Source organism: Diadema antillarum, unplaced genomic scaffold, assembly GCF_040938485.1.
Source record: "Diadema antillarum isolate AM-2024a unplaced genomic scaffold, OU_Dant_1.0 seq00001969_RagTag, whole genome shotgun sequence".
NCBI classification, from domain to species: Eukaryota; Metazoa; Echinodermata; class Echinoidea; order Diadematoida; family Diadematidae; genus Diadema; species Diadema antillarum.
Window position 1 is genome coordinate 22,594 of NW_027272628.1, and position 27,694 is coordinate 50,287.

Consider the following 27,694-nt stretch of genomic DNA (forward strand, 5'->3'; position numbering starts at 1 on the left):
CATGTCATCTCAATACAACTTAATTCTGCATGAAATACTGTACTACAACCTGAAATATTTTATGTAACAAATAATGATCATTAGCAATCAGTTGTCAGCGGACATCTTCTGACCTTTACAATCCGGGCATACTCTGACAGATGTATAACTTCCTGTTGAGTCTTGTTATATAAGTTAGGGAGTGAATTCTAGAGACAGCCCTCAATAATATGAATTATTTGTACACCAATTCATAAAAGGTTTTCAGAGCATTCCAGAGCACCTCCTACTGTCAGAGTCTGCCTACTATTGAGGGACTGCTGACTGCAGTGTCCCACCTGATGTCATTCACACTACGTATCCTCCAGCCTACTATTCATTTCCTCCCTCCTCCTGACACTGTAACGCTGTCTTCAACATTCTGGTTCACATCCATTGCAGATCACTGCCATCACTTGATAAGGTTTTCCTCACTATCAATCCTGATGGGAAACATTCCATCCTACACAGTGTTTTCTCTTCCCTCCACGACACTGTTCAACTCGACATCATGACTATGGTTGCAAGTCACTGCTTGACGAGGACAGAGGGTAGATTGCATCATGTATCCCCAGCTCTCGCTGACTTGTACCTCTCGATCTCCTCAGGAAACATCTTCCCCAACTCTGTGATGAGTGCCTTCTTGAATTTCTGGAAAAAGAAAGAGATGTGGAAAGGAAATGATGCAAGTTGAAGTGAATGGCAGTGGGAGTCTTTGACATGGTGGCATTACAACGTACGTGCGTTCACAAAGTCTATGTAAGCACACATTTCAGTGAATTAGTAACATATGATGCTTTCAATCATTTACTGCAGTCACAATGCACACAAACACACACACACACATACATTAAAAAAGGAGAGGGAAAGAAATGGATTAACCCTAAAAAGACTGGGCTATTTTGGTAGCTCGAAAGACTGGGGGGGGGCCTAAAGGGCCCCCCCTTAAGATCTCGGCCGTGGATCGCGCGATCGCCGCGGAAATTTGCACAATGGTAGTGTGCGATGTAATCTACAAGATCGTATATTTAAATTTTCCAAACTAGTCTTCTTTTATTTTATTTTGATTAATTATGCTAATTTATGCGAGAAATCAGACTTTTTTATCTAAATCAGTAAATAAAGCTCCAAAAGTGCTCATTTTTGGTCTAGATATTCTTTGTAGCATTCTTAGTAAATGTACTTGAAAAAAAATTCGGTATCAAAATTAGTTTCTTATTTATTTTATTGTTTTATGAATTTCTTATGTATTTCTTTGTTTTTTCGACCTTTTGTTTTTGTTGTTTTTTTCAGCAAAATTTGTGGCAGACCCTTTTTGAAGCATAATACTACTAAAACAAATTGATTTTAGCCATTGAGAGTAAAAATAAGCATATTTATATGAACCATGTGATAAAACTCAATTTGTATTGACTTTGTACACAAAATCACATTTTTGAGCCATTTTCGGTCTCACGTGCATGTACAAAAAGTTATGTAACTTCAGAACCGTACCCCCGGGCGTCACAAATTTGGTGTCAAAATGTGCGGGAAACTCGAAAGAAAAAAGTCATAGAGCAACGCGGCGAGAGCATTGCGTGTTGCTGAGTAATCGCGCGAAATGTCGAGGGGGGGGGGGCCTTTTAGGCCCCCCCCCCAGTCTTTTTAGGGTTAAGTCATGCAATAGTCTTGTCTATTCCCAGACACAAAAAACATCCCTTTAATATCTTAGTGATATTTTAATGGGAACACAGCACTAATATGTTTTGTCTGTTTTTATTTCTCTTTTCACGGATTATAACTTGTCATTACAAGTTCAATGAATTAAAACTCATTCTACACCCACGGTGCTTGAGGGTAACAGGCAAAATAATTGCCTCAATTTGACACTTTTCACTGAAATATTACTTTCACACATCTATTTCAAATGGCTGTCTTTAACTTGCTCTCACTCACATGTACTATAGCCAGACCACAAAAATCAGTTTAAATGGAGTTTATATAGAGGGATTTGCTTCATAATTACAATGAGTGAAGACCTGGAACCAAACTCCAGGTGTCTTACCCTAAATGTTTCTATTTTTCCTTTGACAAGCTCGTTCTTTGCCACAGCTCGCTCCATGCAATCTTTGGTGTACAGCTGCGGATTCTTTCCTTGATCAACGTACCTGTGGGAGAGAGATTCCATCAAAAATGTGGCAGATACATATTGACAAAGTGCCTAAAACATAACTACAATATCTGAGCCACACTTTATGACAAACAATACTCATGGATCCTGAAGGTCACAGGAGAAATGTGGAAAAGCTTTATGTACTCTTTTTTTGTACAGAGTGTGAAACACACCACCTCCAGGGTATTCAACTCCAATCTTTGTAAAGAGATCAGTTGGTTCTTTTACATGTATGACCTCCACAAAAAAAAAAACAAAAACAAAAACAAAACTGTTATCATTTCCTTTCGTTGATCCTATGCAAGGGGTGGTGTTTTGCCTCTTACAAAAAGGAGGTGGCATGGCAACACACAACAACAGCTCAGTTTCACTGGTCATCAAACCCAACCAAGACTTCTTAAGAGGCAAACTTACTACTGATTAAGCCAATCCATGACTTCTTTTGCTAATGTTGACATTGCAACCAATAATTTCAGCTAAAACTTGACATTTATATGCCATTCTGATACCAAAATGCCACAAAACATACAAAGCACAAACTGTTATTTCCTCTCTAGATCTGTTTTGCATGTAAAATGTATTAATGTTTGAGAGCAGTGAGATGCTTTACCGCTGTGGGCCATTACTGCTAAAATGATAAAAACTTACTCATAGATTAGCTCCAGGGGTACTTGGACATCCTGGACCTGACTCTTATTCTTGTCAAGGTCCTGAAGCACAGTGACCAGTGAGTTCCTAGGATAGGATAGAGGTGTACAAAGAGTTCAGGACAAACACATCAAGGGCAAGGGGCCGCATCATAACAGACAGATGAACAAATCAGGATCACAAATCACCATTTCAAAATATTACCTCCCCCCCCCCTGCCATTTTCTGAAGCGCTCTACCAGTAGGTTTTACTATTGCAACTATGCAATTGTGCAATTATGCAATTATGCAATATGCGCCGGACTCGTAGACTAGCCTCACAGAGAGTTGTATGGGCCAAAATCGCCAAAAATGTGACACAAAAATGTAGAAACGCTAAGAAATTCACATTTGGAAGAAGATGTCGATTTATCAAAATGTTCGTGTTAGACCTTTTACCGTACAATACGATGCCTCATGCCTCATTTGCCGATTTTCTCTTTGTCGTCGGCTCAGTACGAATGTCTACAGTGAATCGTGTATGGGTATGAATTGTGATTCTGGTGCATGGACACAATGCGAAAGACGTCAATTATTCCATTAGGCCAAGTAAAAAAAGAAAGTAGTTTCTCGTCCGGGTTTTTTGAGCAAGGCGATGAGGGAGGTCCTTACTATTTGATATTTTACTATTTTTTCGAGGATTGTCAAAATGAAAGTAACATGCGTTTCTCGTCCGGTAATTCTGAGAAAGGTAACGAGAGAGGGCTTTACTATTTTCTATATCCAATTTATGAAATGAAATATCACTCTGGTATGCGGTAGCTGCGTTATGAGAGACCACTGGTCCCAAGTGTATGTCTTGCCAGCACTCTGTGCATTTTCAAACAAATAGATATAAATATTATGTACCATACTTGAAATGAAACTTCATGCATGCAGAAATACATTTGCTTTTCCTTTCCACTACAGATGTCAAGGGAAAATGACCATCTTAATACTGGTATTTAGTGTTGTAATGGCATTTCTGATACCAGTGTACTTGCAATTCTGATGTATTGTGCTATTAATTGAAACAGGTATAAAACACTCTATCAACAAATGTACGACTGAAATAAATTCCATGATATTCAAAACACTGCTTTATTTATCATTGGTGTTTGTGACTTTTTGTGTCCACACAGCTGCGCTGTAGGCCTATCTGCATCTCTTCACAGTACAATGTAGCACATTCAAGTGGAAACTGGCTGGTACATGGATGTCAAAATGATACTGTTATGGCATTATAGCATTAAACATTTAAAGATGTTTCTTCATGTTCTAAAAAGACATTTGATAATCACTCATCATTTGGATGATGAATGATTCAATCAAACTACAGGTGATACGACTCACGGCCGTGTCCATGAATTTACATCGTATAAAGAAAAGTATCCCGCAGAAATACGAGACAAACCAGAATCCGTGGAAGAGTTATTCATTTTGTAGATACACCCATTTAATAATTCTACATTTGCTGGAAAAGCGCATTCATATTCTCTTCAAAATAGAATACTAGTATAAATTATATCGCCGTCAGATGCAACGTTACAGAGCAGAGTGTTTGGGCCTCTACACATTCGAATGTGTTCATGCGTGCGTGCAGACAGCTGACAGACCAGGGGGATGGGGACCCTGACAGCTACAGTACAGACACGCATACGCGGCCGGCACGGCCACTAATGCACTGGCACCGTACCTTCCGACACTGCACACACATGCACATAGTCACAATGACATGAAAATGTATACATACAAACTCGATACAATCCTCACAAGCATTTGCACAGTACAATTCATCCGCTTAAAATATGAGAAACGGGGAAAAATACGGACAATGCGCGAAATATGCGTGGAATATCAGCGATTGTTCGAAAAAAAATGTTGCCGCTATCGCGTTCACAATGTACCGAGTGCGCTGTACATTGCACAGCCCAGGCCCGCCGCGCGCCCATCCAACTACAGTTCGACTGCTTTGTGGGTCATTCCTTCTTGCCGAGCTCGCGCAGTGTGAAATGCATGCGTTGCGCACTACAGAAGCTACAGCTGTACTAAGTAGAGGACGCAAGGCGTATTTAGCAATGAGAAATCACGATTGGTAGGTGAATTGTCAATATTTTTTTTTTCGGCGGCCGAAAAAATAGTAAATATCAAAAAAGTCGATGCGGCAACTGAAATTCGATGCGGGCGGGGAGCGGGCTGGGACGAGAATTATGAATTTCTTGGTATTTTCAGCGCCATTTTGAAAATAGTAAATAGTAAAAAAATCGATGCGGCGGCCAAAATCGATGCGCGCGAGGACGAGAAACTGGTTTCTTTTTTTACTTGGCCTTACAAAAATTGTGTCCGGAATTATAATAATGTGATTTTACACCGCACTAAAAGAAAATTTTTTGTAGAGGAGTGACCTTGAATTCTATTTTCCATTTATAGGAGTGAATAATTTACATACTGTAATTTTGCAAAATTAACAATTTCAGGACTTCTCCTTTATTATAACAAAGAAGAAAAAAAAAGATAAAAGCACTCAGAACAGAGAGCACAGACCTCCGCCATTTATGTCATTGCACAGCGCCTTGCCTAAGGAGAGCACGCGTTTTAGTGCGCGCATGTATGTATAAAACATCCATTACGCGCACCTTTGAACCCCAAGTTCGTTGACCTAGAAAGAGTAGAATCTAGTTTAAGTTATAATTATGCCGAAAGACGAAAAATCCCTCAAAAATCCATAAAAATTCCTGGATCACTGCCAAAATTGAATGAGGTGTCCCTTGCTTCAAAATCGACATTTTATGCTAGTTTCAGTTTAATCCGTACACAACTTTTTGAGTTATTTTGCAAACAGACAAACCAATGCCGATGATGCATTATCACTTGTCTTGACTTTACCTCCTCCTTTCTTGAATCCTTGCTTTGGCGCAGGTATTATACAACTTACAAGAAACACAAAATAACAAAACAAATGTCATATTTGAGCTGCGCCGGGTATGAACATAAAAAAAGTTGTTGAATGGTGAACATCTAACACTGCCAAAAGCATGAAACTAACGTTACACTGCACTGTGGGGGTGTAGAATCTGTTCTAAGTTTAAACACAGCCTGCTTGCTTGAAATAAGCCTGCGCCTGTCTCTGGTCGGGCTACCATACATTGATGTACAAGCATGGGACTGACTGACTCACAGTTTTTGATTCAGAGGAGCTTGCCCCTGTTGCTGAAAGTCGCTGACCGCAACACCAAGCTGGCGAGTGATCTCGATAAATCTCTCCAGGTTCTCTACCAGTGGGTCAAACTTCTCCGACTGGGAGGACGACATAATGAGTGATGAAAAGGCGGAGAGTATAATTATTATTATTAATGCAGGGACCAGGGCCTATCGATGTGATCGATGACCTTCGGTGATGATCATGCATGTACACACGATCGTACGAACCATATACGCCGCCAGCGCCATGGACCTACAACCCATGTACGCACAAAGCATGCACATTGTATGTACGTGTACGTGAATGGATGGGATCATACAGAACTCGTAACTACATTTGTACATGTACACACACAGAACTCTGTCTGTAGAGTTCTGTGAACTCCACACAGAATTCTACGTATGGGACCACGCGCCGTCGCTGATGGCGCTAGACGGCTATACATGTGTTGCACATATGCATAGTCAGTGGAACCTTCTGTACATTTATCTGCTGCAGTCTCATGTTATACACAACAATAGTAAATACTGCTAAATGCTACTAGCTGCATGAACATAAAAGTTATCAGTGGACCAGTGCTAAGAAGAGCTAGCAAAGATGGCCAATCGAGAAAGGCTGGATAATGTTAATCCAACAGTTCATGGGAAACTTAACAACAGACAGGTCTTGCCTTCTGAAGAAGATGACAATGTTGCAGATGCTATCGACACGAGAGAAGTCTTTGATATCCTTTTTGATGTGTAACAGTGTATCACCAAAAGTGACCACACTTTTTTTCTTTTTTCTTTTTCAGTGCTAAAATATTTTGATAATTTTAAGTCTCAATGTAATATTAAATAATCCAGTTCTGTCTAACGTTTAAAGTGTCTATGGATGACTATATAACCAATGTAGGATGTAGAGTAGAAACAACTGAGTATGGTAAGGGTGATGGATACCGGTATAAATTAGTAGGTGTCAAACACCGTGACACTGTACATAGTCTGTACATTGAAAGTCCAACTGCAAAGGACACTGACGCATATCGCGCATGAGACTACAGCTCCTGTATGCGCAGTGGTTTTGCATTCTTCACTGGGGATTTGAAGATGTTGAAATATTACTGAAAAACCTGGGTATGAGCTCAACAGCAAAACAATGATACTGTGCGTCATATTACAAAATGGCACATAGGAAAGTATGAATGAATGTATACATTCATTTCACACGCATTGTCAATGGAGGGTAGGGGTGTTGATTTCAAAACTATGGAGCAACTGAGTGCGTCAAAATAACAACCCACGCGTTCGAAGCCGTTGTCTTGGAGCGTGTACCACAAATAGCATTTTCAATGCGCGCCTAGCCTGTGATTTCAGAGTACCAGTATTTTCTTTACATGTGAGTAAAAAATTTTAGGCAAATTGTGAGATATTTTAAGCATCTGTTGACAGAAAAACATTACACTCATCGGCACCCTGCGTATCATGGCTGTCGGTGTATAGAAAGAATAGGTATGCGTGGGATTAAGCGCCATAAGCAACAAAAATAGTAAAAATGAAGAAACGTAAACAAACTAACAAACTAAACACGGTTCAGTTACACATCTGCTTAGTAGATTACGAACACGACGCATGACTGAAATTCATGTTTATTACTTATTGAGAGGGGGGGGGGGGGTGCTGATCTTACGTGTAGCCCCAAGAACTGTGCCTGATACTGGATAGTCTGCCGTTGGGCAAGTCCAAGATAACGCGCACGTTATGTATGGGACATTCAGAGACTTTTATGACCTGAAAAATAATGTTAATGGCCTTTGATCATATTGAACTTCATCATGGTGATTGATATCTAGAAGAAGTATAATCATGTAAAGAATTGAGAAAAATGACCTTGACAATTATATTCTAGAAGAGAAAATATGTGCTGTTACGTATGGGACCAGAAAAATTTTGTTTTTTTGAACATTTTTTTCAACCTCAAAACTCTCTGAAAGTACAATGTATATCATTCTACAACTTGTAACTCACTGTGATGAAAGTCACAACACTCAAGATTATCACAGGTAAGTTTCATGTCATTAGGCAAAAAGCTCTAATTACAGGTTCTAATTAAAGACAGACATGACGTGTTACGTATGGGACAGTTACGTATGGGACAGTTTGTCCCCCATTCATTTAGTGTGTGAAGAACCATGTTTATGGGTATTTTGCATAATTATTGAAGTAAAATCAGTTGAAACTACTCAATATACTGATCCAGATTGTCAAGGAAACAATATTTCCCAAATATTCACCATCATAATCATATTCAATCATATTTTTATATTTTTATGACCAACCTGGGTATGCATGCCCTTTGTCCCCCATTCGTTTAGTGTGTGGAGAACCATGTTTATGGGAATTTTAAAAATAATTTTGCAAAATACCCATTTAAGCAAATTTTTGCATAATTATTGAGGTGGAATCAGTTGAAAATTACTCAAATACTGATCCAGATTGACAAGGGAACGATATTCCCCAGATATTTACCATCATAATCACATTCAATCATATTCTATATTTTTTATGACCAACCTGAGTATGTATGCCCTATTTTTATCAGGATAGTTACTACTGAAAAATTGAATAGTTTAAAGTGTTTACTTGCATTGATGAAGGGCAGTTTGCCATTTAGTTTCAATTAAAAAACAACTAGACACAATAAATATTAAGTTTAATAAATAAGCAATACCTGCTGCGTGGAACCCCAGTGATCGAGTAGATATATGATGTCTGTCTAGCAGTCAGGTCATTGATTCGAGTCACAACTCAGTATGTATACCCATGAATTTTGTTGTGGCTACTACTGAAAACTGAATAAGGACAATTTGTGTATCACTTGCAATAAAAAAATCATTTTACTTTTTTTTTCTTCTATATATATCACAACAATTTCAAATTGGATCTCCATCACATAAACTTTGAATTCCTCTAGTCTTAGGATTTTATGCTCTTAAGTAATTCATATAATTGGTTTCCAATCATCTCTTTAAATGTTGAAAACTGAATCCCCATTTCTACAAAAAACTATACCATCCCTTTAATGCTGATTTTTCATTGTGTATTTTGCCATTTTCCCCTCCCCCTTTCTGAAAATTGTTCAGTCAAGTTCATGTATTGTTTCAAGTGTCTATAACTCAAAAAGTAGCTACAATGCTGGGATGCTTTCTTCAGGATGATTGACCATTTGTGTACTGAGAGACCTTCCCAGCTAGCTACATGCATTCACATGCAATATGTATGAGGATGTCCCATACGTAACGCATTTGTCCCATACGTAACATTATTTCAATGCCTAATAAAAAATATTTCTTTTACTTTTTTTTTCTTTTTTCTCTGGTATTTAATTTCTCTAAACAATAAATTAGAACTTTCCAAAAGGGCATTAAAATAACCTTAGCAATTTCAGAAAAAACCTAAAAAAATGACCTCATTTTGTTACGTATGGGACATCTCATGATAGGACACGAGCTAATTTGCATAATCATTTGCATAATCCCTAAATTTTCATACCAAGTTAAACTATGTGATGAAGTTCTTATGTCCACATATTAATCAAATATTATTTGCTTTCCTTTGAATTAATATGAATTTTTATAAATGTCCCATACGTAACGCTGTGTTTCACATTTATGCAAATGAAGCCCTTGAAATTTGCATAAATTCACATAATATCATTTTTTCCTTCACGGAGATCAAAACTTCAACTCATAAGCTTCAAAATGATACCAAACATGTCAATATTGAGCGAAGATGAAATTTTGCCTTCTGAGGGGACCTTATCTTGGACTTGCCCCGTTGCAGAACTGTATCACCACAAAGCCTTTATAATATGTGGTACTTACTACTTGGAGTTTAATACTTAGATGTAGAGATGTAAAGCAGTTTATATTAGCTCCTCCAGGTATCACTGTTCCTCTGATATGGGCTGTACTTTATGGGATGGATTTTCGAATGTTTGTAAGGATAGCTTTGAACTGAATTAACACTAATTGATGCTGAGTCTAAGTGCTGTGTCTGGTAAGGATACTGTCACCCATTGTTGCAAAACAAATCAAAGATAAAAGGTGTTTATATCAAGGCTGTAGTGCAAGGCTATGTGACTTCTCCCATGCCCAGGTCAAACTGGAGGGTGTGAGTGTGTTCACCACATAGGCCAAGGTCTTCAAATTCTGTCCTCCTTAACACACTTTGTATCCACATTTGATCAGACACATCAATGACCCTGAGCATCCTCTTTCTCTTGAAGAGCTAAATGTTGTTCAACAAGCAGAAGTTGAGGTACCGTAATGTCTAAATCTTTTAACTCTTTATGTGCCACGTTCGCACGTCCGGCTCAGTCAACGGCGTGCCAACTTCGCATATTCTGCTCAACAAACAAAGCCGCCAAAACCGATCTATAAATTGCTAATTACTGCTAATCCCGCGGTACAATCAAAGCGTTTGACATGCTTTTGTTCCTCTCGCATACGGCTTGCATTCTATGTGGTGATTGACTATCAAGCGGTGTTCCTAACTAGATTTGCGTGGTACATTCTAAGTTTCTGTCACTATTTTATGTGCAAATGTCATGCCTTTACAGTAATGTAGCAACTGGTAATTCAAAAGAAAAACTGAAAATAGAATTGTTATGCATTGTATATGGAAGCAAAGTTTGGCATTCCTCTTTAACTTTGCTCACTATTATGTCCAGCTCAGAAATTTGTAGAAGTTAAACAAATTGGATATCAACACAGAATTCTTTCTCAAAGCATGACTACCTTTGTGTCTCAGAATAACGTGGCACATAGGGGGTTTCCACCATGGCACATAAAGAGTTAAAGTCAAAATTGACACAACATCTTTTTGAATTTTGTGAGTAATCATGTTTTCATCAAGGTTTAGGAGCAATGTGCACTCATGACTTTCTGTTTTGTGTTGTATTTATGTTTGTTCCTAGATGTTCTTATGTGTATTGTTTTTTATTAAATATTCAGTCCTTTAATTGTGTGTGCTTCCATGCCCATTTGTCTTTTGTGCATCTCTATACATGGAATCACAATCCTCAAGCCAAGGTTTGGCTTTTTAGCAGTTTCCTCAACATTTAATCATTGTGCATAAAATATGGCTGTATTGCCTCTATGAAATCAATGAATTGAATTGAATTGATTGTATAACATGGATATCATTTTTTTTTTTTGGCCAAAATCGAAGAGCAACATACTCTTTAGGCCAGCAGCAGATGTATGATATTTGTACGTAATCCAGTCTTTTTTGTCAAATTTGTTGATTGTTACCTCAGGTATGCTGCATGAGATGAGGATTTGCTGAGTAGATGTCGCCACTTTCTACATTTTTTTTATGCCTCCGCCACGAAGTGTCGCCGGAGGCATTATGTTTTCGGGTTGTCCGTCCGTCCTTCCGTCTGTAATCAATTTTGTGGACAGCGTATCTAAAAAACTGTTAGAGGTATCCTAATGAAACTTGGCATGTATTTGTATGAGTGGGCGAAGTTGTGCCTATCAACTTTTGGGTGCACATGCCAAAGGTCAAAAGGTCAAGGTCAAATGCTCAAAATTTCACTATTTCCCCTATATCTATGCAATGCCTAGAGGTATTTTCCTGAAACTTGGTGTATACATGAACTACCAAATAAATATTTCCCAGATAGAGCTTGGGTCATGAAGTCAAAGGTCAAGTAAAAATGTTAAAATTTCACTTTTTTCTCCATATCTCACAAATATTTCAAGGTATCTTCATGGAACTTATAGCCATGTACTGACTAGCAGTGATCATGTAGAGAATTTAGGGGTCATGGGTCGAAGGACATGGGTCAAAGGTCAAGGTTAACTCATCAAAATGTCATTATTTCTCTCTTATCTATGCAATGCCTGCAGGATTTTTTCTTGAAACTTAGTGTATGCATGTATTACCCAATTAGCAATACAGATTCTCTTGGAAGTTTCTTACCAGAAGGTCAAAGGTCGGTGAAAGTGCTAAATTTCACTTCTTCTTTAAACTCATAAAAGAGTCAAAAGTTAGGTACAAATCCTCAAATCCCCAAATACCTGCACTCTTAGACAGTATAGCCATTCATCCAAATAAACCTAGTTCAAGGAAAGTGAACACTCAATGCATTTGTGACAAACCTGTCATTTTAATATTTTACCAGTTATGTGAAACTGTCATCACACATTGTCAAGACATTGTGCTATAGACCTATTCAGACAACCATGCATTATGGCGGAGGCATACCAGTCGCCATAGCGACATTTCTAGTTTTTCTCAGCATGTCAGTCTGTCAAAACAGCAACAATTGTGGTAAAATTCAGCAATCTGTGGCCATTTTGAGAACACATCATTTTTACTCATACCCATTTGGGTTTGAAGACCTTCAAACCCAACCCAAATGTTCCAATATCCTTTTAGTAATGCTTTTCTTTTTCTTTTGCTATTTTTTTTATTATTATTTATAGTTAAAAACATCATGTTTGTGTTTGCAACAAGTCATTGCTGCAAGGGATAGTAGTCATTTACCGCAGTTTCATGTTCTTTTTTCCCCTTTTCTCTTCTTTGTTTCTCTGTTCTATCTAGGTTGATGATGAGGGGAACACAGTAAAAGTGACCTTCACCCCAACTATTCCACACTGCAGCATGGCTACTCTTATAGGACTTGCAATCAGGGTCAAACTACTCCGCTCCTTGCCATCTAGATTTAAGGTAAAAAAAGAAGAAAATAAATTATCAGTTGGGCACAAGTTACGTGCGATTGAAATATCATGCCAAATTGTGCATTTCATAGAGTTATACTTTACAAGACACTGGAGTTGCATGGAGTTTGCAATTAAACTATCACCACTGATAATGATCCACCGTGTTTTCCTCATCCATCAACTTTCTCTGATGTCATGTTTGAAGTGCTTGCCAATGGTTTAAACTACATAAATGCATCACTGAACACTGTAACTAATGCAGGCATATAATTTTCACCTGTAGTGGATAAAACCAAATTAATTGGCCATGTTCAGTGTGTTTGAATAATAGATATGAATGCATCCTACCTTGAAGTATATTCCAAATGTGGATGCAGTCATGGGATCACATTATTTTTATTCTAATGTTTATGAAATCTGACTATTGCTTGTTATTGTCATGGATTGGGTCTTATATAGGAACTATTGAGATAGATCTCCTTTAAACATAACATGTGTAGCAACATGTCTAATGTATGTTGGCATATTTTACTCCATAAAATAGGTTGATGTCATCATAAAGCCAGGCACCCATGTCTCTGAAAATGCAGGTAAATATGATTTTACTTTGTAACCTTTTACACTCATACAATTTTTCATTAAAGTGAGTCATTTTTCTTCTCTAGACTTACTCCCGCAGAGAACTAGAGTTAAATTGCATGTAAGGTCAGCTGATTCTGTTGTAATAATCATTCCTATTTTATAGTTGAAAAAGGAAATAATGCAAGTTACATATAATGCCGGTAATTTTTACAGCAAAGTAAAGCCAGAAAAGTTGTGTAAATGGACAAGTTTAAATTCCATTTGTTGCTTTTGTTTCAATTCCACAAGTCGTCTGAAAGTATCGATGCAAGGAAAATGTGCAAATTTGGAAGTGCTTAAAAGCTGAAGTAATATTTAGAGTGTACTTCTGAAACGACAAGAACAAAGAAAAGTCACTGGGTTAAAGCTGTTCAGATTAAGCAGTGGGGAATGGTAATATGTCATTTTGGTGCAGTGAGAGATGGCTGAGCACCACTCAATTGGCAAAAAGCTGTGCATTCTGCTCCCACGTTTGTCTTGCCTTGCAATTAGTGAACAAGCAGCTAGCGGACAAGGAGCGTGTAGCAGCTGCCCTTGAGAACAACCATCTCCTGGAAGTCGTCAACCAGTGCTTAACGCAGAGAAACTGAGCTGAGGCAGCACTGAGGTTTTTAATACACACCGGATGTCCAGTCCCGATGTCCCGTCCTAGGTGCTGTGACAGGGGGCCATGATGGCAATCACAGGGAGGTAGTAGTGCGATTGTTCGATATGGAGAAAGAGCACAGATGCACCAGACTGGAGAGAGATGCTACTGTTATGTTTTCCAGCTTGTAAATGAAGGCGGGTAGCAGTTGTGGGTCTGAAGGCTGTCCTCAAATTTCCCAGGTTGTGGTGTGCATTGGTGCTGGAGGAGTCATAAAAAATAAATAAACAAACATAAGTGGTTTCCACTCTCCCAGTGAAAGTCATCTATGTTACAAAGAGAGTGAAATTTGTAAGTGAGAAATCTTTGCACTCAATGTGCAACCACTCCATGCTTCATTGTACAGTAAACTCTAGCAACAAGAATCTGCCTTTTCTAGGGTCAATATTATGACTGGAAACTTACTGTGTTTGCAGTATTTGCAACAAGGAGAGTAATGCTTTCTGCATGGGGTCCAGGTTGTGCTCAGATAAAGATCAGTGACCGAGGCATGCAAAGAGGGATGGAAGGGTAGGATGATGGGATGAAGGATGAAATGATATGTAAATGAATGTAATTATCTAGCTTCCAACTTTATGTAGACTGATGCATTTTTGCTGAGAGAGGGATAACTGTGATATGCATTATAGAAACCCAGCAATTCACACCTGATTTGCTGTCACTATTTACTGACTCTCTTGAACAATTTTATAGACGAATAAGTAAAAATAGATATGTCACTGTGGAGGAACAAGTAGGATGAGTTCTTGAAGGTTATTTTAGTTTTGCTAGTGATTTCAAATTCAATTCAATTTTATTTCATACTTCTCATATATATCAATATTACATCAGAAGTAAAAACACAAGTTCTTGTACCTTGTCAACAGTGTACAAAACAAACAAAAACAATATACAATGTACATACATGGTATATTCAGTAGTTATAATGATAATTGGTTGAAATCTTGGTTTGGGTGAATTAAAGATAACTTACATGTCATATGATTGTGCATATTATTACTTTTCATTGCTTGCTCACACAAATGGCAGAGGTACACATTATTTTTCTATGTCTGTATTGTTATTTTGGCAGTATGCATATGCCATAATTTCCTGAATGCACCACAATGACTATGTGTATGACTGATGACAATACATGGTTGAGCAGATGGTCAATTAAAGGCTGCATATCAAGATTAAAGACTTATTCTTTTCATATAAAACTAGAAAAGCACTCAGCGCAGACTTCCACCAAGCAGCTCATTTCCACCCATTCTGTGATTTCTCACTGCGCAATAAAATATTGATTAACGGTCATCGTCATATAGTGTACAATAGAGTGATAGTGATACTAAATAATCCAGCTATTCATTGTGGAGTTATATACACATGCTGAAAATAGCCATATATGTATTTTCCATTGATGAAGAATTCTTTAAAAAATGAAATAAAAATCCTGGATCCAGACGGTGATCCAGATCACTACTGAATTGTAATTATCTCTTCCTTGTGTCATTGTCAACCTTTCCTGAAAATTTCATCCAAGTTTGTTCATAACTTCATGAGTTATTTTGCAAACAAACAAAAAGACAGACAAACCAACACTGGCAAAAACATGACCTCAGTGGTGGAGGTAGCACTAGTTTAAGAGGTATGTCAGTAGGTGCTCTTATGCTTATTAGATTAGCCATAAAGATGCACACCTTTTCGATTGATCTTGTTGAGACCGCTGTTTGAAATCGGAACTTTTTCAATTTTTTCCTTAGCTAGAAAAAGTCAGTTGCTACACATGTTGTAGTTCTTCAAAAAATTTATTCAAACTTGTGTTGAGTATGAGCAAGGATAGACAATGAACTTGCACATTTGATGATGATATATCTGTGAACCCCAGGTTAAAAAAATCAATGAAAAATTGCAAAATTTCACAAGAATGTAACAACCTTAGGGTACTACAATTTCATTAAGCAAGTTGTATTTTCAAATGCATCATGATTTATGCCTATAATTGTAGTACAGTGTACACTGTACAACAAGGCAACCAACTTTGTGTGTGTGTGTGTGTGTGTGTGTGTGTGTATGTGTGTGTGTGTTATAGTGAAATGTGATGCTTAATGTGCCTACACCAATACAGTACAATGTACTTGTGTTAGAGACCACATGACATTTTTGATAAATCAGCAAATGCAATGTTTGGGGTCAGGATGCCTCTAATTCCTCAAAAGTTCTTGTTCTTAGATGACACTTTTGGCTTTAAAGACCATTCTTATTTCAAGCAGCATTTAAAATACAAGAGGTGATTTTTGTATGATACTTTTGTCTGTACACTAAAGTGAGACTTGTGAGGTGAGTAAATGAAACTCTCACCTCATCTTGTATATTTGTGGTTGCAACCATCATAATTGTTCTGTGAAACTGTTTGATACTATGAAATCCCAGAGCTGTATAGCCTCACATCCAATTTTGATGTGGCTGATACTTGTATGTACCATTCTATAATTATATGTTTGATTTTACTCTATTTATTAAAGTCAAATTGATCATGCTGTGGAATTGCATTTAAAGTACACACACCTGTGGTTGTCCTCTGGAGAAACGCCTTCTATGTGTGAATGCATGTATATGCGTGTTGTTGTTTTTTGTCTCTTTGTGTGTGGGTGCAGGAGTGTGGATGTTCTCATTGTTTTTGTTTTTACTTCATGCTCTACAAATATTCAAGTCGGGAATGCAGACAGGAGTAGGGAACTTCAGCTGATTTAGTAAACATTGTATGAATAGGTGGATGAGTATTATGTCAGTGTGTGCGCATTTTTGTGTGTATGGTTTGGTTTGGTTTGGTTTTATTTCCTGTCATAAAGAGCATACAAATGAAATGACTTTACAAATATACAGTTTACAGAAATGCAATGTTATACAAACTATACAAACAAAAGAAAATTGATATCATTAAACAGTGCGAGTATGAGTTTACAAACAGAGAACCTAAGCAATAATAACAAAGACAAAGTGATAGATGAGATAGTGGAAAATGGCTGGAAAACCCATATTCAGCGACACTGTTGTAGAGTTACTGGTCTTCCATGGGGACCAGAAGAAGAAGAAGAAGAAAAAAAAATATAGAGAGGTTTTGGTAAAGGAAGATTGTTGTATCGAAAATGATAGGGTTTATCAACATATGATATATTTTCTCACAAATAACTGGGTGTTAAATTGTTCAAGACTTGTTCAAGTGTATGCTGTAATATGGGTTAATTTGGTGGCAATAAGATAAGTGGAAATAAGGAGAGTAGAGTGACAATGAGTGATTTTACTATGCAGTTTGTATAAAGTATGATACTTGTTTGAAGAAAGGAGAGGAATCTGACATTTCTTTTAACAATTTTATACTCATATATATATATGTGTGTGTGTGTGTGTATCTATATGTGTATATATATATATATATATATATATATATATATATATATGTATATATATGTATTCATACATATATAAGATAATTGAAACAAAACATATGCTCTGTTATTTCATTGATTGTATTCTCTTATATCTACTGAAGATTAATCTATTATCATTGAATCATATAATAGGTCCTAAAAAAAGACAAATTGTTGATGAGATGTAAGGATGTGCATGTAACTCAATTATGTGTGATAGAAGGCTTAACAGTGTCGTTTCCAAGAAAATGTAAACAATTCTCTTGAAAACGACCAGAACATGTTTGGCGAAATGTCAAGAGTGCCGAGGCCCCCTTTCAGGGCCACAGTCTCTTACCAAAGAAAGAATACATGGTACACGGTAAAGCCTTCTACCACCCATTGTTCCTCCGCCACGGAAGCCTTCAAAGATTTCATGTAACGGAATTCATTTCATATTTGCAACTGATTGACAAATTGCCCTACATCGACTTAAATAAGCACTGAATTGATCAGTGTTTCAGTACTAGCCATGATAAAAAATCATGGACGTACATACTCTAGCAGGATTCGAACCTACGACCTCCTGATCTCCGGACAGGCGTCATCTCTACTAGACCGCTGGCCGAGCTTCCGCCCGACAGCAAGTGTTGGTTCTTGTCCTCATAGCATGCAGCGGGTACTTTCATGGATTTGAATCATTTGTTTGTTTTTTTCTTTTTAACATCACAAATCATTTTCAAATACTAGTATCAGATGCATCTTACAATCATCTTAAAAAAAAACCACACACACAAAAAAAACAGCCAAAACATGGAAATACTGTATCCAAATGGACACAATAGCTCATACAATCTAAATGTCATACTTCAGATGTGATATATAGAATCACAATGTCTTAATTGGTTGTATATGGTATACCAAGGTACCTGGTATGCAGTTACTAAGTATATAAAAAGAGACAAGATTCATACATACTCATGTCAATGGTGTTCACTGCATGATCACCCTGGCAGAACGCCATCTAGCGTTGGTGAACAAACAGTTACGGGAAGCCACTTATTTATTTATTTTTTTTTTCACATGCAGCACTCGCTCCTTTCCGTCATTTCTGGGCGGTGGGAAAGATAAACATGCGCTATAATTATAGCCTTGCAATAAACAATTTTATGACAGTCATTATCAACATCATTGTGACAACCATTACCATACATTGTGCCGTCATTTATAGGGCCTAAAGTAATGATGATGATGATGATGATGATGATGATGATGATGATGATGATCAGTGTATTGTTGCTTATGATACCATTATGATGAATACATCATTGTTATTATATCTTAACCATTACCATTACCATTTCAATGCAAGAGTATGTTATTTGCGATATATGCTTTCATTTTGCAGAAATGGCCAAACCTGATGTTTATGCCCGACTGAAAAGACTTATTCGAGTATTATCCAGGATCATAATTATTTTCTTTTTACATAAAAAGATTCAGATAATGGGCATAGATTTTGAGTTGATGACACTCTATGATCTTCCGTGTGTAGTCTCCTACTGCTCCAAAGTGCCATCATTAATGACTTGTGTATATCAAATAGTACTAATAATGCAAACAAGAATTACAGAAAAAAATATGTTCATGGACTATAACATTATTATGGACATCGCTGAAACGTAGAGTTGGCGATGCCTCGATCAATGATTCATACGTATATATTTCACTTTGGAGGCTGTCTATCAGCTAGCTTAATAATACATTGTAATACAATAAACCTGATTTCTTTAGCGCATATCACAAAAAATAGATTAATGTCCCTATATGCACATAAAAGGAAGAAAAATAGAGAAATAGAGGAAAGGACATGTGTTTGCGTGTGTGTGAGAGAGAGAAGAGGAGATAAAACAAGATGAAAAACTGTGACATACAGGTCCATTGACATGTTATCATAAAGAGATGTTTTAACACAGACACAGACACAGACACACAGATACACAGACACACACAGACACACACACACACAGACACACACACTCACAGACAGACACACACACACACACACACACACACACGCACACACACACACACACACGCACACACACACGTACACACACACACACACACACACACACACACACACACACACACACAAACAAACAAAAACGAAACACTTACGCTGTATCCGCCTGCCTGAGATGCGTGGGTAATTTGTTAAAGTCAGCAGCTTTCGGTAAATCCGCAGCTGTATTGCAAATTAAAGGGATAGTAAAGTATTGGTGGAGATGAGAATTGGGCTTTTAACTTTTTGGGAGGTACCAAGAAAACACTTATGAAATAGTACAGAGCATACCATTTTAAGAGGAATTCAAACTTTATTTGATGAAAATCGGGTTTGGAATGACTGAAACATCCAAAAACAAAGTAAAACAAAGCGATCGTAATAAAATGTGGGTCCCACACTTTATTGAATCGCTCTGTTTTGGATATCTCAGCCATTTCAAAACCAATTTTCATCCGAATAAACGTTGAATTCCTCATGGAATTGCATGCTCTTTCATATTTCATAAGAGGTTTCTCATTATCTATCCAAAAAATGTTAGAAACCTGAAATTAGGTCGCAACCAAAACTATACGATCCCTTTAAGGTCCGATAATCTGCTTTACAAATTCGCGCAATGAAACTACGCTCTATTTCATTGAAAAAAAAATGTGATAAACGGAGGTAGCTGCAATATAGACAATAACGAGATTTCTACAGCAAAATGGAACTGAGTCACTCACTATTTCATAAAAAAAGACAAAACTGTGATAAACGGAGGTATAAAAAATGAACTTCTTCAGCGTCCTTACATGATATCACGCACTCACTAAATACATTACAACTTGAAAATGAACAACAATTAATATAAACGAATATAGGTACAGAAGAGTATACCTTCACGCCATCAACCTCTTAACGTTAATTGTCTTGGTTGTATTAACAAGGATGTGCATGGATAGACCTATTAATTAGCATAATGGGCGATTCCCGCTCATGACAATCTGTTAATAATGAACGCAATATACTTAGTACATGTCCACCTGCCCATTTATGTACGAGATAATGATGATTACTAGTAATAGATTACACACATTCAACGGCCGAAATTGGCTTCGAAAAACTCAATTCCTATTGCCATAACATCGCGCATTTTGTTATTGATAGTTTTATAGTATAAGATTATATAGCCAGCGATGTAAAACCAAGGAATGCCTGGAAAATTGTGTATCATATCATACGAAGGGATCTGTCTCATGTCATCGAGTTTCTTTGACTAAAGCTATCTTTAGATTGTCGATTCCTGCTCTGCTGTCCATCTTTTTTTTTTTTTTTAAGTAGGTACATTGATTTTCCATGCTTTCACCATCAAAGAAACTTACTAGGTTTATAGCAAATCGATACGGTCCTTTGTATTAATGTCATTCGTTACAAATGTATCAGATTATGTAAAACATTGTGGTTCATGTTTGTTGTTCGCGTTTCAACATGATTCCCAGCAACTTGGAGACTGCGATTAAAAAAAATGAACACGCGCAGCAAGTGTTACCACTGTGTTGTGCAGCGCAGTGAGTCACAGTGCTTCGATCGTTTCAATTCATAGTTTTCGAACTTTCTGTCGTCTTTCTTTTTCATGGCAATATCTGCAAACTGAACATTTTTACAGAAGATTTTATCTTTCCAAGCAGTTGCGATTCATTTCATTGACCCTGAGATACTAAACAGGCATTTCAACTCGATCAATAGCGTCTTTAGTAATCTCGGCACAGGGAGGGCACTCGGAGCAGGCCCATAGCAGGGTCTGTAAGTTTGGACGAGTTCATTATAGTAGATGGGGGAAAATGTTAACAAATCATTCGATTTGGGATTTGTATGCCTATTGACAAGCTGTTGTATATTAACTTCAAATCAAATTGATCTAATTATATTTATATAGTGCTTGCAAGAATCAATACAAACCCCCAAATTTGTGTGGCACCCGAGAGATTACATGATTTAATTTCCCTACCCCTTGTTGAAGTTAACGAATCTATTTGCTTTTGATATGCAAATTTATCGGTTTCGTTGGAGATTGTACACAATCGATTTCAACATGGCGGAGTGAAGTTGGCGAAACTATTTAGAAGAACTGTGTTGAAGAAGTCACAGTTTAAACTCTGCATGACGCTCTTATACCATATAAACTGTGACAGCTGGGTAGAATAGTATTAAGGCACCGACGGTTGCCTACTGTCATAAATCATGGCAGACACCGAGCAGAGTAAAACGTCCTCAAATCGCATAAAAGCCGGGACAAAACGACATGGAGGACCCGGCAGCGCAGACCCGAAGAACAAGACCCGGCTAGCCGCCCTTGCGCCCGGCGAGAACCTGAAGGAGAAACAGGTAACGATAGATATCTACGACAGACAGAAGATCGCGAACTACGTTTACACACGCTGTCGCTAGATCCTACTAACAAACGGTAGTAGTAAAGTTCATTATGATTTGTAGAGCATTTTAGACAACATATTTGAAGTCAATTTTATCTGTATATTAGAATTTACACATTATAGATCTATATATCCCGGACCTTGTGGCTTTTATCCTTCATCGCCTTTCAATAAGAAGAGAAAGATGAGGAATGATCGCATCAGTAAAAAAACTAAAAAGACTGATTCCTCCAAGAAGTGAATTGATCAAGATGGCAAAATTTTTTATCTATTCTACATTTGTACATGCAACCTCTCTTCTAGGAAATTGAGTTTAGAGTTTTGTAAAGGTATTGATATGGCAAAACAACGTATTTCATGAAGATCACCTGTAGAGCTTTCTTGAATTCTATACGATTTCTATGTTGTTTTGCCAAGTTCATCATATATGACGCGTGTTGAGAAGGGGCAAGTGTATCGCCGCTTACGTTGTTTTGCCAACAAAATTCTGATTGAGAGGGGGTGTCATAGTACACTGTATCTCAGGAATGGACTGCATTCTGATTTTAAGATTTTCATTTGTTTCACTCAGAGTTAGATTACACTAAAAAAAACTTAATATGTGACTACAACTAAGTCAATTTTCATGACTTTTCGACATACATTGTTTTGCCATCTCAAGTCTGTGGAACTACCACATTAAAATGCCATTGGGATTCTGTACAACCATCTTGGGCACTAATGTACTTTAGTATCTATGTAGATATCTCAAATACCAAGAAACCACTCTGCATCAAAATTACAGGTAATAATTAGCATACAATAGCTTATTTGCAATCACGCACAAAAATTGGAACCAAATTGGTTATCAGGAAGCGCGATAAAGCATTGATGTTGACATAAAATTTCATGTCGTCGCTTAAAACAAAACAACTCCCTCTTCGTGAGCCTCTAATTTGCAATTGTGGCGTACGCTGCCTGCACTGTAATCTGAAACTGAAGTTAACCGACAAATATTATGCAATGTATCTTTCAAGTACAGTGCTCATGCTCATTGCTTAATCAGGAGGGGTTAGGAAACAAGTATTTCTCCTGTTTAAGCAGTGCTCCCACAACACGAAGCCCAGTATGTGGGCATTACACTGAACCATGCACAGTTGATCAAATCTGCCGATAACCACAGCAACAAGTACACAAGCGCTACGACATGTAGACATATAATGACCAGATGAGAAAAGACACAGTAGTCTCATAATTTTGGCAATGCATTTTCGGAACAAACCTTCATTTTAATCCACAAAACAACCCTTTTTTTAGTGTTCAAAGTACATGTAGAAGTCACGATGCCTACCCTATCTAAATTCTATGGTAAAGGAGTACTTTTCGCACAACAATATCCTGCCCAAGAATTGTTAAAAAAGGGATCGTGTGTTTTACTTTTCACCCAGGTATTCCTTTTGAAAGGGGAGTGCTTTTTTTTTGTCTTTCTCTTTGGCCTCCTGAGAAATTGAAGAATGAGTTCATAACATAATTATATATCTTGAAAATCATAGAAGGATTGATCAAATCCCCGGATCAAATTCCTGAAATTCCTGCTACCGTAGTTTTGAAAGCTCATTCCTCATTCAGGATTATTTCATTTTGAAAAGTAAAAACATTGACCTCAGTCACCCCTTGACTTGTTTGTAGAATGTTTATTTTTTATCTCTACAGGAACTGTAAAACCAGAAATTTTTGCAAGCATGAAACTTTTTGCAAATTTTGCAAGGAGCCAAGATTCGCAAAACTAAAATGCACATTAAAGTTTTTGTATGCAGTTGTATTATACTCATAATTTTTTCATAGCCAGCAATGCGCGAATTTTTCATGCCACAAAAACGGCTGTTGTCTCCAATTCGCCAAAGTTTCATGTTGTGAATATATAATATATTTCTGGCAATTTTTTGGGCTTGGCAGGATAAGATAAATTTCACATGATGATTTTGATTCTACGGAATCAAGACACTAATCAGTGGAACATATGTCAGGCAAAAATATTTGTGTGCTTTTATTTTTGCGCTGGTTTCTGGTCACGAGAAATGCGCAAAAATTTGCACTGTTACAGTAGTTGTTTAAATCATCATGAATTGGTACCCAGCTGATGTGGGAATTTTAATGAATTTCACACCTGAGAGAACTTTCATCAAAAAGAAAGAAAGAAAGAAAACAACAACACATGAATATTTTAGGAGGTATACTTTTAAACAAATGTGCTCTCGTTCACAAAATTATAAGCGAGTGAAGTTCACAGAAGTTTACTCAGTGCTGAAAATCAATTGTACTAATTTCCTGCATAATAAATTATTAGCGCTATTGGTTGATGGAATACATAAAAGTCAAGTGCTGCTTTTGTAGGGCTGTCATTTTTTGTGTGTGTAAAAAAAAAGGAAAATGTTATTCTTCTATATTCATAATTGTGAGAGGTAGATAGTCTGCTGTAAATCTGTATATATACATACTTGCGAGAGTGGCATTGTCAATCATGCAGTTGAAAGAAATGTTCTGACTGCAATATTGATATTTTTACATTGTCACACTGCAATTTGTACAATCTTTCATTGTACCTCTCCAAAGAACATGATATAATGTGATGTAGCAGCATTGACCAATCCTGTGAATACTGATAAGTGGAGGAAGGTCATAGATGTTTGCTCTGTGTCCTAAGTTTATGAAAACATTTAGAAATATCAAAAGATAATCTGTAACATCAAGATTTTGTGTTTGTAAGCTAGTGATTGCCAACATCCTCTACCTCATCAATGTGCAGTCAAATGTAAACTGTTGATTTGTGTGTGTGTGTGTGTGTGTGTGTGTGTGCGTGAAACCTATCTGGTGGTGCAACAGATACTGTGTGAAACTATGTTTTCACAGAGGAGTCCAAACTTTAACTCATAATGCACTTAGTTTTGATACAGTTTTTAGAAATGTAAAATGAGGAATGTTCATGTGCATTTTGATTTGCCAATTTCGTGAGAGCCAAGAGTCGCAAAATTAAAATGCAAGCAAAACTTCTTGTGTACGGCACTATGATGCATTTAATGTTAGAGGCAACTCGCAAAAATTTTATGCCTCGAGAAAGGCTGTTGGCTCCAATCACGAAAATTTCATGCTATGAAACTATTGTGTTTTACAGTAGTTGGTCTTTTTATTTTTTATTTTTACTAAGTGCTGCTTGTATTAGTTTATGCTGTTCAGCTGGTGAGTTCATGGAAAGGCTTTTGCAAAGAAAGAACATGTGGACTGCATACATGGAGATGATAATTGCAAACACGCAACCTTTTATTTTCTGTTGTAAACAGAAATACATTTGTTGTAATACAAGGAACTTATAAACATGAATACTCATATTTGTGGTTCGTAACTTGTTAGGCAAGTTTACAGTTTGACATATGTACCCACACTATATGTGACCGTGCACCTCAAAATGAACATAAAGTTGCACACACTGATATTGCGTGAGGACTGAAAATAAGTGAAATGGGTCAACTTAGCCGAACTTGACTTTTTCATATTTTCTGAAAGAGCGGATCTTCTTTTACATTATGCTAAAATTTGGTATCATAAAATGGGCAGGAAAGTGTGTTTTTTTAGCAGTTTATCTCGAACATTTTTGGTAGAATAGTGTGATTAGGTGTGTCTTTAAAATCCCTTTTTCATTTCTGAAAAACTTTGTCCACACTCTTCACTTTTAACTCTAATAACTTTTGAAAGGATAGTGCTACTGCTTTGAAAGTTGGCATTAATTATGGACAGAATGTGTGAATGAGGCATGCTTAATTTCAGTTTGATCTGATAATCCCTTCATTGTTGTTACTCGGGTGGTTTACTTCCTGTTTTTTGTCCCATTCATTGCACAGCCAGCACGGTTTGGTAAAGATTAAGTGCTTGAATAGACACTGTACTTCAGAGCCTCTTTTCTCAGTTCACACATTTCCTGAGTTTGTGCTTTCTTTCCAATATTTAGATAGGTTAGGAGAGTCCATTTGATTTGAGTTATACACCATTTTAAAGCTTAAAGTCTGCTCAGGATTTCAGAATATGGTCTTAACTAAAAATTCATGTCTGGCGACTTTTTGTTTGTTTTGAGGTGCAGGGTCAGGTATGTAGATCTGTTGAGTATTATAGTGGTAGATGGCTCGGAAAACAGAACTATCACCCTAAACTGTCTTTACGAATTGTGTGCATGTGTCCTCTAGTCATACAGTGACTCATCAAGCGTAACTAATTTTGCTCTTTGCTGAAGCACATTGCATTATGTAAAACCTATAGAGACGTTTGTTTGGAATTGTGCATTATGTACTCAAATCATACACTGAATATGTCCATTACAAAAATCACATATTTTCACTTCTACATCAAATTTCACAATTGCACCCAACATACAATTTCATACTAAGACTATCATTTGTGTGCTGCAAGGAATACACCATGAATCTATACAAATACTCAAATAGGAACATCCAATACTGGAAATGAAAATTGTTAAAAACAATATGTGATATACAGCTTGCCCGTGGCTGCTGTGCACACTATTATTTTATGGAATGACTCTGAGGAAAGTAGCGGACTACCATGCAACCACTTTCAAAGTATTTTAGACAGTGGTCTAAAATGAAATTGGAATGATGACATAAATGTACGATGTATCATAAAACTTTAGGCATACCGGATAAACAACATAGTCCATAAATCACTTTGAAAGTTAAAAAAAAAAGAAAAAAGAAAAAAGAAAAAAAAAGAATCAGTTTTGGCTGTCAGTATATAAAAAGAACAACAATGACAACAAAGAAATAATTGTATTCCTCTTTCTAGTCACTTAAGCCTGCAAAGTGCACTGCTGTGTAAAAATCTGAACCCTATTGTGCAAAGAACTACAATTAGTTGTAGAAAGGACCAACGAGAACAAACTTTATACAGCTGTAATTCAGCCATTCCCCAATTCATCGATCCAACAATCTGTATGGTTATTTTTTTGTTTTCAGTAGTAAGCTGTAGTGTCCCCTTTGTTAAGTTATCTAAGTTAAACCCTGGCATTTAATTCATTTTTTTTAAGGTTATATACACTAAAAATAAAGCATAATTTGACTGGAAAATAAAGGGCTAGAAAAGAGAGAGAGAGAGAGACTCAGAAACTTCGACTTTATACTGAATTATGTCACTTGACAATTGCCGAGATGAAGGGGGAGGGGGGAGGAAGGGGAGGGAATCAGGAATTGTCTGTACACCAAAGGTATTATCTTGTAATCCTGAGTGTTTACTTAGTTTTGTCAGGCAGATTTACATTCCCCACAATGAAGCTGGCGGAGTGCCTGCCTGCCTACCCTGGCCGTATAAACAAAGCCATGTTATGTTGGCATATTACGCCAATTCCAACTACGATGCAGCTGCGGTCCCTATGTCAGTACGTACTTCAGCCATCGATTGATTGTTCTCAGTTTGCATTGTCAAGACCCCACGTACAGTTGTTCCCGGATTTAAACAAGCCCTGCCGAATCCATGCTGATGAGAAGATCAAACACTCCCAAGGCTGGGTTTGCTTGGGTAGCAACCTTCCGTGTTTTTATGTTGTGAAGAAACCGTGTAGAACATACAGTTAGATAGGTAAAAAGTTGATTGCTGTGCTACCAGGTGTTTTTTCTTTCCTTTTTATGTTGGTTTGGCCTATTATGTAGTTAGCACAGATTCTGCAAGAGTTTTTGAAGTATATTTTGTTATCACCATAACTTAAAGTCAAAATCTCTGAAAGTTGTGAAACTTTTTACAAGTGTTTTTCACCTTACTCTCTGGAGGAGAA

The 27,694-nt window shown here is 37.1% G+C and overlaps 3 protein-coding genes across 3 annotated transcripts in view; 2 read left to right on the plus strand and 1 right to left on the minus strand.

The window, feature by feature from the left end:
• Positions 1–372: 372 nt before the first annotated feature.
• LOC139713442 (mediator of RNA polymerase II transcription subunit 10-like) lies at positions 373–6,155 on the minus strand. Its single transcript, XM_071625172.1, has 4 exons — positions 6,015–6,155; positions 2,819–2,905; positions 2,063–2,165; positions 373–669 (listed from the first exon to the last, which is right to left on the minus strand). The coding sequence occupies exons 1-4, from the start codon at positions 6,146–6,148 to the stop codon at positions 580–582; spliced, it is 414 nt and encodes a 137-aa protein (XP_071481273.1). The 5' UTR covers positions 6,149–6,155; the 3' UTR covers positions 373–579.
• Positions 6,156–6,579: 424 nt separating this feature from the next.
• On the plus strand, positions 6,580–14,561 carry LOC139713443 (cytosolic iron-sulfur assembly component 2B-like). The gene is made up of 5 exons (XM_071625173.1): positions 6,580–6,762; positions 10,257–10,336; positions 12,629–12,754; positions 13,292–13,337; positions 13,861–14,561. Exons 1-5 carry the CDS (start codon positions 6,636–6,638, stop codon positions 13,956–13,958), a joined length of 477 nt encoding a protein of 158 aa, XP_071481274.1. The 5' UTR covers positions 6,580–6,635; the 3' UTR covers positions 13,959–14,561.
• Positions 14,562–21,574: 7,013 nt separating this feature from the next.
• LOC139713445 (dynein axonemal heavy chain 5-like) overlaps positions 21,575–27,694 on the plus strand; it is a 77,716-nt gene continuing 71,596 nt past the window's right edge. Inside the window, 1 exon segment of the mRNA XM_071625175.1 lies at positions 21,575–21,835. Within this exon segment, the coding sequence (XP_071481276.1) occupies positions 21,692–21,835 (144 nt within the window). The 5' untranslated portion in view covers positions 21,575–21,691.

What these genes read in the sequence shown, in the direction of transcription:
- LOC139713442 (XM_071625172.1), bottom strand. Translation starts at nt 6,148, where the DNA reads ATGTCGTCCTCCCAGTCGGAGAAGTTTGACCCACTGGTAGAGAACCTG. An exon ending in CCCCTGGAGCTAATCTATGA is followed by an intron (nt 2,166 to 2,818) that starts GTAAGTTTTTAT and finishes TCTCTCCCACAG; the next exon opens with GTACGTTGATCAAGGAAAGA. An exon ending in GAAAAATAGAAACATTTAGG is followed by an intron (nt 670 to 2,062) that starts GTAAGACACCTG and finishes TTCTTTTTCCAG; the next exon opens with AAATTCAAGAAGGCACTCAT.
- LOC139713443 (XM_071625173.1), top strand. Translation starts at nt 6,636, where the DNA reads ATGGCCAATCGAGAAAGGCTGGATAATGTTAATCCAACAGTTCATGGG. An exon ending in TTCAACAAGCAGAAGTTGAG is followed by an intron (nt 10,337 to 12,628) that starts GTACCGTAATGT and finishes TGTTCTATCTAG; the next exon opens with GTTGATGATGAGGGGAACAC. An exon ending in CCATGTCTCTGAAAATGCAG is followed by an intron (nt 13,338 to 13,860) that starts GTAAATATGATT and finishes CCTTGCAATTAG; the next exon opens with TGAACAAGCAGCTAGCGGAC.